Here is a 13,743-nt window from a genome sequence, read left to right on the forward strand (position 1 = left end):
AAAAACCTCACGCTTGCTCCCAGAGCAATCTGCAAACCCCACAGATCCCTTCAGTAGCCCTTGTGCTCTGCCTTGTTAGAACCGCACAGCTGCTGCTGGCATCTGCTCTGGTTGGGCTACGCAGGCTGTTCGAAGCACGGAAAATGAAACAACAATCGGAGCAGAGTCCTGATTCAACAGAACAAATTCTAATGACCGGTCAGGACTGAATTCTTGCTAACTCTGGGACTTGAGCCTCTTCCCCATTAGGGCCAAGTTCCTCCATGGATTCATCTAAAGGCTCCCCTGAGTAGCATGGGAGGGAGCCATTGGGGAGGGCCTGGAGGCAGAATCTAGCCCGGGGTGGGCAATAATTTTTGATGGAGGGCAACTCCAAGAATGTCCACGATATTAATGGAGGAGGTGCCAGGTTTGAGATGGAGGTTGGCTACAGAAGGAAGCTTGAGGTACAGGATTGGGGTGCAGGATCTGGGAGGGAGTTTGGGTTGTGAGCTGAGGCTCCTGCAGGCCGGATCTGGTAGCTTGGTGGACTGGATCCAGCCCGCGGGCCATATTTTGCCCAGCCCTGTTCTAGCCTTCGGTGTGGGGGAGGAGGATGCACTGATTTCACTCTGGCTTTGTGCCTACTCAGACAGGACAAGGAAACATTTTGAACTGTTTTGTGAAACTGTTTCCCTGTGTTTCGAGCAGGCCTGCTCCTCTGTATGGGGCTGGCTGTGGGGATGGATAGGGGTTCCCTTAAAGCTGGGATACACCTGCCTTTGAATCTTGTTTCCCTGCCACTCCGCAGAGCAGTGGAGCTGCACTGCCCTCTCGGGGAGAAAACCACCTTCATTTTCACTCTTAGCAATGAACCCACCCTTTGCCTTGGTCCTCTGGAGAGGGGCCACAGAGCCTGCAGCCCCAGCCTCAGGCACACACCCGCTCCTCTCGCCACAGACTCCGAACGCAGGGCTCATTTCACAGCCCGCTGGGAAGCAGCTGGAGGCCACGGTTTTAATCCCCCCAGTCTTGTTTGCTCCCTATTAACACCCTGCTCTGCTCCCTGAATGGAAACCACATGATGGGTTATGTCAACCAGCCCTATGCTCCACAGACGGGGAGCTTCAGTGCGACGGAGCTACAGCCCGGGACATCTCACCGTTCCATGTGGCTAATGGAGCTGTTGGAATCAGGGTTTGGGGTGCATTGTGCTAGAATTCAATATCTCTTCTGTATCTTCACAGGCAGCACCACTGCATGCTTCTCCCACAGCCCTCACCAGTCCACTTCTACTCTCCGCCCTCACCCCCAGGGATCACCTCTGGGGCTAAGGGGATCCCATATCTTTGTCCATTATTGCTACTTATTATTATAGCACCTAAAAACTCCAGCAAGTTCAGGGACCTGCTCCCGGATGGTCAGAGACCGGCCTAGAGACTAGACAGGCAACGGTGGGGAAGAAGCAGTGACTTGAGTAGTGACTTGCCTCCTACTCCCCAGCAGGTCCATCCGGCCCTTGGGGTCTGCGCTGAGCCTGGCACTGTGCCTTGTCAGCATGGTATCTGTGCCCGTGCGGAATGAGTTCACCTCATTGCAGATGGTGGCGACTGCTGACCTAGGTCTGGACTGGAATGGGTGACCTGGTCACATCCCTACTCCTGGAGCTACCTTCCCTGACTCTCCCATCCGAGGCTCAAATTTTGCAAGGTCCCACCCCGGTCTCAATTGCAGAATTTCACTGCGAAAATGGTATGGTGTCAGGGTGGAAACGGCCCCATCCCAGGCTCTAGCATGGCCGTGGCACAAGTGGGTGTGCATCCTGCATGAGTGAATAACCAAGCACTATCAGTTAAACGCCAGTGGATCACCAGGACAAAATCAACTTCACATCTCTGGTGTATATTGTCACCCTGACAAGGCTTTGAGTTTAGTGCCCAACCCAGCCTGGATTCAAGTGGGGTGCAGGAGAGGGGTGGTTTGTACCTGTGACTTCTCCTAACTCTTGGCCAGTCACTTTCAGTACCTGGCTTATTCCATGCAATACATAAAGGTCTCTGTGTCAGGTATCAGGTTGTAGGACCCTGCATGTAACCAAGTCTGAGGCTATCAGGTAACCAGTTATATTCCTGCCTTAAGAGCTGTTCCTTAAAGACACAGGTGAGATTCTGGAAGGAGGAGGTAGAGAGTCGGGATAACACATCCCCTCAGTCTATGCTGGGTTAGGCTCGGAATTGGGATGCTCCACTGAGAGCAAGATCTCTTGTTTGCTGCAGTCCTGGGCTTGTCCTTCATGTCCTGTTGAGCAATGCTGGTGCTGCACCAGGTTCCTCCCAGGAAGATCCAAGGAGGCAGGTGAGAGCATGTGACAAGACTGAGGAAGCAGGTGAAATCCCTGCATGCTGGCATGGGAGGCTGTTTCCGAAACAGAAACCCAGAGGCTGAACACAAGCATCCATTCTCTGGCCACAACACCCTCTGCACTGCCCAAGAGGGGGTGTTTCAGGAAGCTCATCCTGTCTGTTTCTCAGCTGATATGCCCGGATTAACAGCTGAAAAGGGGAACTAATTCCCAGCTCCGCTGGCAGTGCGGCGACCCCGCTGAGCCCTTCCTGAGAGATTACAGCTTTCATTCAGCCAGCCCTCGCTCATGCAAGAGAGGCACCGAGCTCCAGAGGCAATGTCCCGGGCTGGCGTTGCTCTCATAAGCCATTGAGTCCCAGGCTGTCTGTAACAGGAAGATAGTTATTCTACCTGGAGAGCAAAGGCTACTTATGTCAGAAAAGGAGTGGTGCAGAGGAGCACAGGGTCCCAACACATCCTATAGGGCAGTGGTTCTTAAAGGGTGGTCCACGGCTGGAGTGCCAGCACCGGTTCTTGCTGTGGGGGAGGAGCCTCTCGTGCTGGATCTGGCTCTGTGTGCTGCCACGCCCTCTCCCCCTGGCTTGGGAAACAGCAGTGCAGAAAACTGCTTGCCTGGCAGTTTTCCCTGCAGCTCCCATTGGCTGGAATCATGGCCAATGGGAGCAGTGAGGGGCAGTGCCTGGCAGCGGCAGGAGGCATAGAGCCAGGAAAGCACTCCTCATCCCCTCATGCCCAGACCCTGCATCCCCATCCTTTTCAAGCATGCCCCTCCTGCCGAGATCCTGCAACCCCACTCTGCTCCTGCACCCTCCCTCCTGCCCAGACTTCACACCCCCATCCTGCTCCTGCATCCTCCCTCCTGGCAAGACCCACCCCCCATTCCCAGACCTCTCCTGCACCCATTTTGTCATCATGGGTGGTTGGCTGGTGGTCCGCAGAAAGGTCTGTATTTAGCAGAGTGGGCCACAGGCCAAAAAGTTTGAGAACCACTACTCTAGGGAAGAGTTTATTAATAGGGATGCTCTATATTATAGTAAAGAGAATATGGAAGTTGATAAATTACAGGTAGGAACTGAAGAGAAACAGTCAAAGAAACAGAATCATATTCAGTTATGTCCCATGAAGGCAGACAACTAAATTTTGACACTTTTATAAGTGCTTGGACATAAATGCAGGAAGTCTAAGTACTAGGATGGGTGTATTTGAGTGTTTGGTATTAAATGAGGATATTGATATCACAGACATCACAGAACTTGGTGGAACAATGTTAATCATTGGGATATGGTAAGTCCTGAATACAAAGGATACAAGTGCTGGAAGGAGACTGCAATTATATGTGAAGGAAAATATAGAATCAAATATAATTTAAAAAAAGAATAAAAGAGTACATAGAATCTCTCTAGAAATTCCATGCTTGAATGAGAAGAGTCCAGCAGTCAGAAAGTACTACTGACCACCTGGATGATGACAAAGATTGTGAAATACTCAGGGGCTACGACTACACTGGCCCCTTCTCTGGAAGAGGCATGCTAATTTCTAACTTTGGAATAGGGAAATCCACAGGGGATATTTAAATATTCCCCACGGGATTTAAATAAACATGGCCACCACTTTTTTTCCAGCTTGGGGAAAAGCCGGAAAAGAGCATCCAGACTGGCACGATCCTCCAGAATAAAGCCCTTTTCCAGAGGATCTCTTATTCCTACCTGAAGTATATAATTGAGACCCATTTGTAATTTGTAACATTAACCACGCAAGCACTTTTCCCTCATAGCAAGCAATGCTGAAAGCAACCCAGGGTTCACAGACACAAGCTAATTGTGCCAGTTTAACTTAAATCAGTTGAAAAGCCAGCATGGTTAACTCTGTGCATACCCCTGCATAGAAGCTCTTCTTTCCATTCAAAACTGGAGACAGAGTTAACTTGCACCTGCCTATTCCCTGGTGCTGCTGAAGTCATCTAAGAGCGCTCATACAGAAAGGAGCACCCATGTCAAAACCTCAGTTTAAAATGCCCAGTTCATTAAACTGGAGCCACTTTGGGAAGAGAGCAGGCTGCAAAGCAAGAACCAAGACCAGCTACATCAAACAGCAGCCCCTTTGCATGCTCCACACTGACTTGCTCTAAAATAACTACCTGGGCTTGGAGTGAACCTCTTTGTTATTTCCATGAAGGCTACACACATAGCAGTCCTCCAAGCCTATAGGCAAGACAGCCACCCCCCACCCAGCACAAGGAGGCCCAGCTTTTAACACCCCCTTGAAAGGCAGGGTAATTACTGCTGAGTCATGCTGGCAGGTGGGCTCAATTGATTTTCACTGGGCTATAAAGAGGACGTGGTGTAACTTGTTGGTCTTGAGAGGAGGAAGGGGGAGGGGAATGGATTTACAGGAAGGACCTGGAGCAGAGGGTTAGTAGTGGCCGGCATCCCTGGGCTCTGCTAGTCTGAGGCAAGCACTTTAGGTTGAAATGCAGGTGGTTGTAGCTTTGAGTTACCAGTGCATCTGCAAAGTTTAGTCACTAGCTCAGAGCGTGTGTGCTTTGTTAGAAAGGGGCTCAGGGCTTGAGCTTCTCGTAATTCCTAGTGCAAAGAGTAGAGGGGCACCTCCCTTTTCAGTTTCTGTGCTGAACTCACCAGTCCTGGGCACAGTGAATTTTCCTGGTACACCTGCAGCTTCTGTGACTTCTCTCCCTATATAAAGCCAAGTGCCTGTGTTGTGCTGCTGACCTCTTTGGCACATGGCTATAGCTGCCACAGCCTCTCCCTGACCCCCGAGTGCAGGTTTCTTAGTAGAAATCTGGAACTGGCCTGCAGGTTGCTACCACTGCATCACTTCTGTGGTGGAGGAAGAGTGGAGCCCAATAGGCCTCCCTTGAGCTAGGGGGCAACTTGGAAGGGGGGGGGGCACAAGACTGTGCTGTCCCTCGCAGGGACAGGCTGGAGGAACCAGCTCCTGTTCTGTTCTCAGTAAGGGACTGGGGACAAGGGTGCTGTTTATGGGGGGGCTAGGGAGGCAGTTGCTGCTCCTAAAGTTTGAATACCTGGATTTCATACTTGAGATCTTCTCAAAGCCTGTGCCCTGACTCCAGAGGCAGCTCTTAACTGCAGCAGAGTTTGAGCTGCTTGCACCTTTGACTTTGGGGCAGGGAGTTTGTTACAAACAGAGGGGCTGTGTCTACATTGGCAAGATTTTGTGCAAAAGCAGTTAGTTGCTTTTGTGCAAAAACTTGCCACCTGTCTACACTGGCCGTGAGTTCTTGCGCAACAACACTGACATTCTAACGTAAGAAATCTGTGCTTCTTGCACAAGAACTATGATGCTGCCGCTCAGGAATAAGCCCTCTTGTGCAAGTGTTTCTGCGCAAGAGGCCAGTGTAGACAGGCAACATTAATTTCTTGCGCAAGAAAGCACGATGGCTAAAATGGCCATCGGAACTTTCTTGCGCAAGACAGCGTCTACACTGGCATGGATGCTTTTGTGCAAAAGCACATCTCTTGTGCAAAGGCACGTGCCAGTGTAGACGCTCTCTTGCGTGAATACTTTAACGCAAAAACTCTTGTTAAAAGTATTTGCGCAAAATCTTGCCAATGTAGACGTAGCCAGGGAGGCAAGGGATTCAGAATAACAACAGGCTGGGCAGTCAAGTTGTCGAAAGATTGTTAGATCATCATTAAAGCATTGCTGGGTACTCCACTTGAAACAGAGGTGGGGAACCTTTTTTGGGTCAGGGGCCACTGATCCATAAAAAAACCAGTTGGGGGCTGCACATAAATGAGAAGCAATGTGAGCAGCCCCTGGCTGAGAAGGAGAAAGACACTCCCCATATTCCCCTTGCACATCAGAGCCTGTGGGGTTCAAGCTGGTAGATTTTGTGATGCCCCAGCCCTGCGGGTGGGTGGCAGGGGGGCTGGAGCCCTAGTGCTGAGCCTCAGGGACCAGATCCAGGCAAGCCGTGGGCAGCATCCGGCCCCTGGGCCGGAGGTTCCCCACTCCTGACTTAAAAGATGGGAGGGGGGGGAAGAATTGGAATGAGTGTGTTGCTGGGATCTGCATTTGGACCACAGCTGTTAAACTTATAAATGTTCTTGAAAAAGGAGTAAATAGTAACGAGTCCAAAGTTGACTGCAAAGAGCTACAAAGGGATCTCACAAAACCAGGCACGTGGCAACACAAGGGCAGACAGAATTCAGAGTTGATAAGTGCAAAGTAATGCACATGGAAAAATATAATCCTAACGGTAGTTACACAAATGGTGGGTCTAAAATAGCTGTTGCCATCAAGAAAAAGATCTTGGAATCATTGTAGATAGTTCCCTGAAAACATCTGTTCAGTGTGCAGTGGCCATTTTAAAAACTAAAAATGCTAACAATGTTGGAAGTCATTAGGAAAGGAACAGATAAGATAGGAAATACCATACTGCCTCTATATAAAGTCATGGTATGCCCGCATCTTGAATACTGTATGCGGATCTGTCACTTCATCTAAAAAGAGATGTATTTGGAAAAGGTACAGAAAGGGCAACAGAAATGATTAGGGGTAAGGAACAGCTTCCACATGGAGAGATTAACAAGACTGGGACTTTTCAGCTTGGAAAAGAAATGACTAAAGGGTGGGGAGATACGTTAGAGGTGTAGAAAATAAGGAATGGTGTGGAAACATAGAATAAGGAAATGTTATTCATTCCTTCACTAATATAACACATGAAGCTGATCCAATTCAATTCATAGGCAGCAGATTTAAAACAAACAGAATAACTTTTGCACAGTCAACTTGTGGAACTCTTTGCCAGGAGATGGTGGAAAGGTCCAAACTATAACAATAAGAACAAAATAAGTTCAGGGAGGCTAGGTCCACAGTGGCTTCTAGCCAGGATGGGCAGGGATGATGTTCCTAGCTTCTGTTTGCCAGAAGCTGGGAATGCATGACAGGGGACGGATCATGATGATTACCTCTTCTGTTTATTCCTTCTGAAGCACCTGGCATTGGCCACTGTTGACAGACAGGATACTGGGCTAGAAAGAGCATTGGTCTGACACCGTATGGCCTTTCTGATGTTCTTATATAAAGCTGAAATGTATCTGCCCACTGCTGTAACCCACTAGACCCTCCACCCCTTCCAGAGCTGTGAGAGCACCCAGTAATCCTGACAGGGTTTGAAGGTCTCCACAGAGTTAGTAACAAGTAAGAATATACATGTCTAGACTGGCCAGTTTTTCTGGAAAATCAGCCTCTTTTCCAGAAAAACTTGCCAGCTGTCTATACTGGCCGCTTGAATTTCCGCAAAAGCACTGACTTCCTACTGCCTGAAATCAGTGCTTCTTGCGGAAATACTATTCTGCTCCCGTTCAGGCAAAAGTCCCTTTTGCACAAAAGGGCCAATGTAGACAGCTCAGATTTGTTTTCTGCAAAAAAGCCCCGATCGCGAAAATGGCGATCGGGGCTTTTTTGCGGAAAAGCGCGTCTAGATTGGCACGGACGCTTTTCCGCAAAAAGTGCTTTTGCGGAAAAGTGTCCGTGCCAATCTAGATGCTCTTTTCCGAAAATGCTTTTAACGGAAAACTTTTCCGTTAAAAGCATTTCTGGAAAATCATGCCAATCTAGACACAGCCAAACATTTTAAGGCTAGCCAGTGTCCCTTAAGTGATTTACCACAAGATGTCAGAGTAGAGCTGAGTGGGTCTAATTTGTATTTATTTTTATTTCTTTTGTATAGGAATTAGATACAGTGCTCATATCAGCTAACTCCTAAGTCATCTGCCAAAAAAGTAGAGTTTTCCAGTGCCGTAGAAGCCCCTGGTGATGTGTGTTGGGGGAGAGATGAGTGGATGGGATTGCTCCTCACCCCCATTTGTTGCTTGGCTCAGTAACACTGCTGAAGCCCCTGTCCTTAGTCCATTCCCCCATGTTATCACTCTCTTCCCCTCCATCATGGCATGCACAGGTTGCCCTCCCCTACCAAAATCTGAAATGGCACCCCTGACTAGGGAACTGTTGTGTGCAGCAGAAGCAAACTGGAGATCCTTAGAAATATTCTGTTCCTGAGAGCAAGGAAAAGGGATTGATCCTGCAGGCCAGAATCCTTGTGGGATTTGTTATGCTTTGGGAGTGGTAACGATCTCATGCTGCCACCCTCTTCTGTGCTACTTCCCCTGAGACAACTGTTCCTCCCCAGCCCTGCCCGTTGGGTGCCTGCGAACCACGGGGGCATGTTATGTACAGAAGTTTACATTCAGCACTGCGAGAGGCAGTCGGGGGAGAAAAGCATTTCATACATACTTCGTCTTTGCCTCTTGCCCTTCACCACCTTGCTGCTGCCTGCTAGATCCATCAAGCTTAGAAAAACCACCACCAGAAATAGTCCAAGCTGCATAGTAACTTCCCAGTGCCTAGAATGCAGGGTGGTTGGAAGAGTCCGTTGCACAGCGTGGTGTCTAGCTTTGCTCCTGCTAGTGCGACTTGGGCCGGCTCAGAACAGAAAGTCTGTACACGGTGCCTGGTACAGGACCATCTCCGCACACCATAGTAACAGCCACAGAAAACTTAGGTAGCAGGTAACATGAGTCTACCTTCAACCCCATAAGGAGCAGAGGAGCTTGGATCTAGTCCCATCTGGGGGCCGGCACTCCGTGAGCGTTAGCTGCTTGTAGCGTCCGAATAGACACACCCAAACTGGAAGGGAAAAGGAAAAGATTAAGCTGGTGGTAATAATAAATGTTATTGTATGTCTTGTGCAAGAACGGCTTGGCTGGACGCTGCAAGAATTGACACACAAGCACCGACTGAAATAAGGGGCAGGGAGGAATAACAGCATCACAGAGCCTTGGAAGGGCAGAAAGAAGGGCCCAAGGAGGAGACTGACAGGTAAAATTACTTCACAAACATATCCTCAAGTTCCCATTTGCTTAAGAACCAATGGCAGCCTATTTCCTTTGAGAAAGTGAACATGACTAAGTATAATAAGGGATGCCCTGTTTCTGGCTAGAATTTCCTGACGACGCTTCGGAGCCTGAGCCTGTCTCATCAGCTTCTAGAGAAGCCCTTGTAAGCTGCCAGATGCAGCGTTGTCAAGTGGCCTTGCTGAATAGTGACTTAATGTGGGCAAGTGGCCATTTATCTGATCCTAGCTCACTGAGGTTTCACGGCTGCATGGAGGAATAATGCTTCTTGCCCTCCCTCACATGGAAAAGGGACAATTGTCCCTCAGGCAGATCAAAACTCAAAGGTTCTGGTCCCCCGGAAATCACATTTTGAAATGTCTGTTAATCCCAGGTCAGAATTACAAGCCAACATTTCCTGCACAACAAAATTTAACTCCCTCTTAACGTGCAGCAAAATGACTTTTACAGCACACATCAGTCAGCTCTGCCCAGAACGAGGTCCAACGTTTTCCTAGAATTAAAACATTGTCATTCTCTGGTTCTGGTGGCAATTTAAAGGAGCTAGGGCTTTGAAAACTGCCCTTGCCATTGTAGGGGCAGCTCCCCCAGCATTGATGTGCCTGGGCACGTTGTAAGAGAGCCCCTATCCCAAGACATTAAAACCTAAATAGACAAGGCAGAATTATGATCCCTGTTTTGCAGCTGGGGAATCGAAGCATTGAGTGATTAAATGACTTGCCTGAAGCCATGAAGAGCCTGTGACAGACCTAAGGAACAATGCCTAATCACCTTGGTCCAGGACCAGTGTCTTAACCACAAGAAACTTTTCCACTCCGGTGATACTAACCTGCCCCAGAGCAGATTCATTCATTCATATTTAGAATGATTTCAGGATCATGGAATTGCCAGGCTACATCAGACAGGGATCAACACCAGCTGCTGCAGAGGACAGGGTAAGAAACCCTGCAGTAGCAGATGTGAGATAATTTGTCCTTATGATGGTCTCATCCTAACTCCTGAATGCTTTAAGCCCGGAAGCAGGGAGTTTTACCTCCCTTCCAATATCCTTCTTTCATCATTAACTGTAATGTCTCTGATTATTCCTGCCCTTGAGGTAAATGCCTAATTGAGCCTCAGATCTTGTTAAGTTTCTAGTCTCAGTGGCATCATGTGGCAGTGAGTTCCATGGTCACACACAGAAGATCTTGATGATCCTTGAACAAAAGATTTTGAGGAAAGCAACAGGTTTTCATTATAAAAGCAGCTTCCTTCCGGCTCTAGCACGACACTTCCTAGACTGAGCAAAGACAGATAAAAGGGGGGTACACTTAAGGATAGGAAATGTAATCAACAGCTACGGCATTTGATAGTAACTGCAGAACTAGCAGGCTTGGCTTAGACTCCAGACACATGCACACTGCCCAGACAGTGCCACCCAGGGAACAATTGGAAATGATTGAGGAGGTGTTTTTTCCCTCTGTGTATTGTGTGTCTGGGAGGAAGCGAGACATCCTGGCTAAATAGAAAGCTCTGACACAGCTCTTCTGAAGGCAGCTGGCAAAGCAACACCCTTCCCATGGCTGCTATTGTGTGGGTCTAAAGGGGATGACATTCAATCTGTGAGGTCAAATGAAACAGAAAAGGATTTTAATCCCTTTAAAATAACTCCACTTCACCGATGCTGCCAGGGCCCGTCTAGACAGGACAGGCATTTGGTGGGGACAGCAGTTCTATGGCACAACAGGAAATGGGTTTATGCTGACTCTAAACCACTAGGAGCTTGGGATGGTGAGGGATCTCTCTCACGCTGCGGGCAATGGGCTTTTGGCAGAGTTTCTAGACTAGAACCCCAGGTGCCTGGCTGGCGTAAATCAGCGCTGCTCCATTGGCCATTTGCATCAGCTGCGGAGCTGGCTGGAGGCCTCCACAGTGACTCTGTAATCAGTCCAAGCCAAGCGCCATGCTGCTAATCTCAGGGGCTGCCTACAGTTCAGGGAAGCAGCCTCTCCCTCCCTCGGCTGGGAGCAGCCAGGGGGCTGTGCGCAAGCTTTGGCTTCCTACCAGCGCTTGCAAATGCAGCCTCCAAGATCACTAGCAGGCAGGTACCAACCAGCCACGCCGGCCCGGAGAAGAGGGCCAGGCGGAGCTTTCAAACCCATGCAGCCATAGAATCATAGAATCATAGAATCATAGGACTGGAAGGGACCTTGAGAGGTCATCGAGTCCAGCCCCCCGCCCTCAAGGCAGGATCAAGCTCCGTCTACACCATCCCTGACAGATGTCTATCTAACCTGTTCTTAAATATCTCCAGAGAGGGAGATTCCACCACCTCCCTTGGCAATTTATTCCAATATTTGACCACCCTGACAGTTAGGAATTTTTTCCTAATGTCCAATCTAAACCTCCCCTGCTGCACTTTAAGCCCATTACTCCTTGTCCTGTCCTCAGAAACCAAGAGGAACAAATTTTCGCCTTCCTCCTTGTGACACCCTTTTAGATATTTGAAAACCGCTATCATGTCCCCCCTTAATCTTCTTTTTTCCAAACTAAACAAGCCCAGTTCATGAAGCCTGGCTTCATAGGTCATGTTCTCTAGACCTTTAATCATTCTTGTCGCTCTTCTCTGTACCCTTTCCAATTTCTCCACATCTTTCTTGAAATGTGGCGCCCAGAACTGGACACAGTACTCCAGCTGAGGCCTAACTAGTGCAGAGTAGAGCGGCAGAATGACTTCACGAGTTTTGCTTACAACACACCTGTTGATACAACCTAGAATCATATTTGCTTTTTTTGCAACAGCATCACACTGTTGACTCATATTCAACTTGTGGTCCACTATGACCCCTAGATCCCTTTCCGCCATGCTCCTTCCTAGACAGTCGCTTCCCATCTTGTATGTATGGAACTGATTGTTCCTTCCTAAGTGGAGCACTTTGCATTTCTCTTTATTAAACCTCATCCTGTTTACCTCTGACCATTTCTCTAACTTGCTAAGGTCATTTTGAATTATGTCCCTATCCTCCAAAGAAGTCGCAACCCCACCCAGTTTGGTATCATCTGCAAACTTAATAAGAGTACTCTCTATCCCAATATCTACATCATTGATGAAGATATTGAATAGTACGGGTCCCAAAACAGACCCTTGAGGAACTCCACTTGTTATCCCTTTCCAGCAGGATTTAGAACCGTTAACAACAACTCTCTGACTACGGTTATCCAGCCAATTATGCACCCACCTTATCGTGGCCCTATCTAAGTTATATTTGCCTAGTTTATCAATAAGAATATCATGCGAGACCGTATCAAATGCCTTACTAAAGTCTAGGTATATGACATCCACCGCTTCTCCCTTATCCACAAGGCTCGTTATCTTATCAAAGAAAGCTATCAGATTAGTTTGGCATGACTTGTTCTTCACAAACCCATGCTGGCTATTCCCTATCACTTTATTACTTTCCAAGTGTTTGCATACGATTTCCTTAATTACCTGCTCCATTATCTTCCCTGGGACAGACGTTAAACTGACCGGTCTATAATTTCCTGGGTTGTTCTTATTCCCCTTTTTATAGATGGGCACAATATTTGCCCTTTTCCAGTCTTCTGGAATCTCCCCTGTCTGCCATGATTTTTCAAAGATCATAGCTAAAGGCTCAGATACCTCCTCTATCAGCTCCTTGAGTATCCTGGGATGCATTTCATCAGGACCTGGTGACTTGCTGACATCTAACTTTCCTAAGTGATTTTTAACTTGTTCTTTGTGTATCCTATCTTCTAAACTTACCCTCTCTCTGCTTGTATTCACTACGTTAGGCACACCTCCAGACTTCTCGGTGAAGACCGAAACAAAGAAGTCATTGAGCATCTCCGCCATTTCCAAGTTCCCTGTTACTGCTTCTCCCTCCTCGCTAAGCAGTGGGCCTACCCTGTCCTTGGTCTTCCTCTTGCTTTTAATGTATTTATAAAAGGTCTTCTTGTTTCCCTTTATGCCTGTAGCTAGTTTGATCTCATTTTGTGCCTTTGCCTTTCTAATCTTGCCCCTGCATTCCCGTGTTGCTTGCCTATATTCCTCCTTTGTTAGTTGTCCTAGTTTCCATTTTTTATATGACTCCTTTTTTATTTTGAGATCATGCAAGATCTCCTTGTTAAGCCAAGCTGGTCTTTTGCCATATTTTCTATCTTTCCTACACAGCGGAATTGTTTGCTTTTGGGCCCTTAACAACGTCCCTTTGAAATACTTCCAACTCTCCTCAGTTGTTTTTCCCTTCAGTCTTGCTTCCCATGGGACCTTACCTACAAGTTCTCTGAGCTTATCAAAATCTGCCTTCCTGAAATCCATAACCTCAATTGTGCTGGTCTCCCTTCTACCTTTCCTTAAGATCATGAACTCTATTATTTCGTGATCACTGTCCCCTATACTGTCTTCCACTTTCAAGTTCTCAACTAGTTCCTCCCTATTTGTTAAAACCAAATCCAGAACAGCTTCTCCTCTGGTAGCTTTTTCAACCTTCTGAAACAGAAA

At 47.9% G+C, this 13,743-nt stretch overlaps 1 protein-coding gene across 4 annotated transcripts in view; it reads right to left on the reverse strand.

Annotated features, from left to right (window-relative positions):
• RSPO1 (R-spondin 1) overlaps positions 1-13,743 on the reverse strand; it is a 57,734-nt gene that overhangs the window by 21,985 nt on the left and 22,006 nt on the right. For 2 of the 4 annotated variants that reach the window (XM_075908895.1, XM_006134251.4), the window contains exon 2: positions 8,623-9,015. In XM_075908895.1, coding sequence (XP_075765010.1) covers positions 8,623-8,716 — 94 coding nt within the window. In that variant the 5' untranslated portion in view covers positions 8,717-9,015. Of the gene's footprint in view, positions 1-4,480; positions 4,568-8,622; positions 9,016-13,743 lie in introns of those variants that run through there. The other 2 variants (XM_006134252.4, XM_075908893.1) reach the window with 2 other exon arrangements.

Source organism: Pelodiscus sinensis, chromosome 25, assembly GCF_049634645.1.
Source record: "Pelodiscus sinensis isolate JC-2024 chromosome 25, ASM4963464v1, whole genome shotgun sequence".
NCBI lineage: Eukaryota > Metazoa > Chordata > Testudines > Trionychidae > Pelodiscus > Pelodiscus sinensis.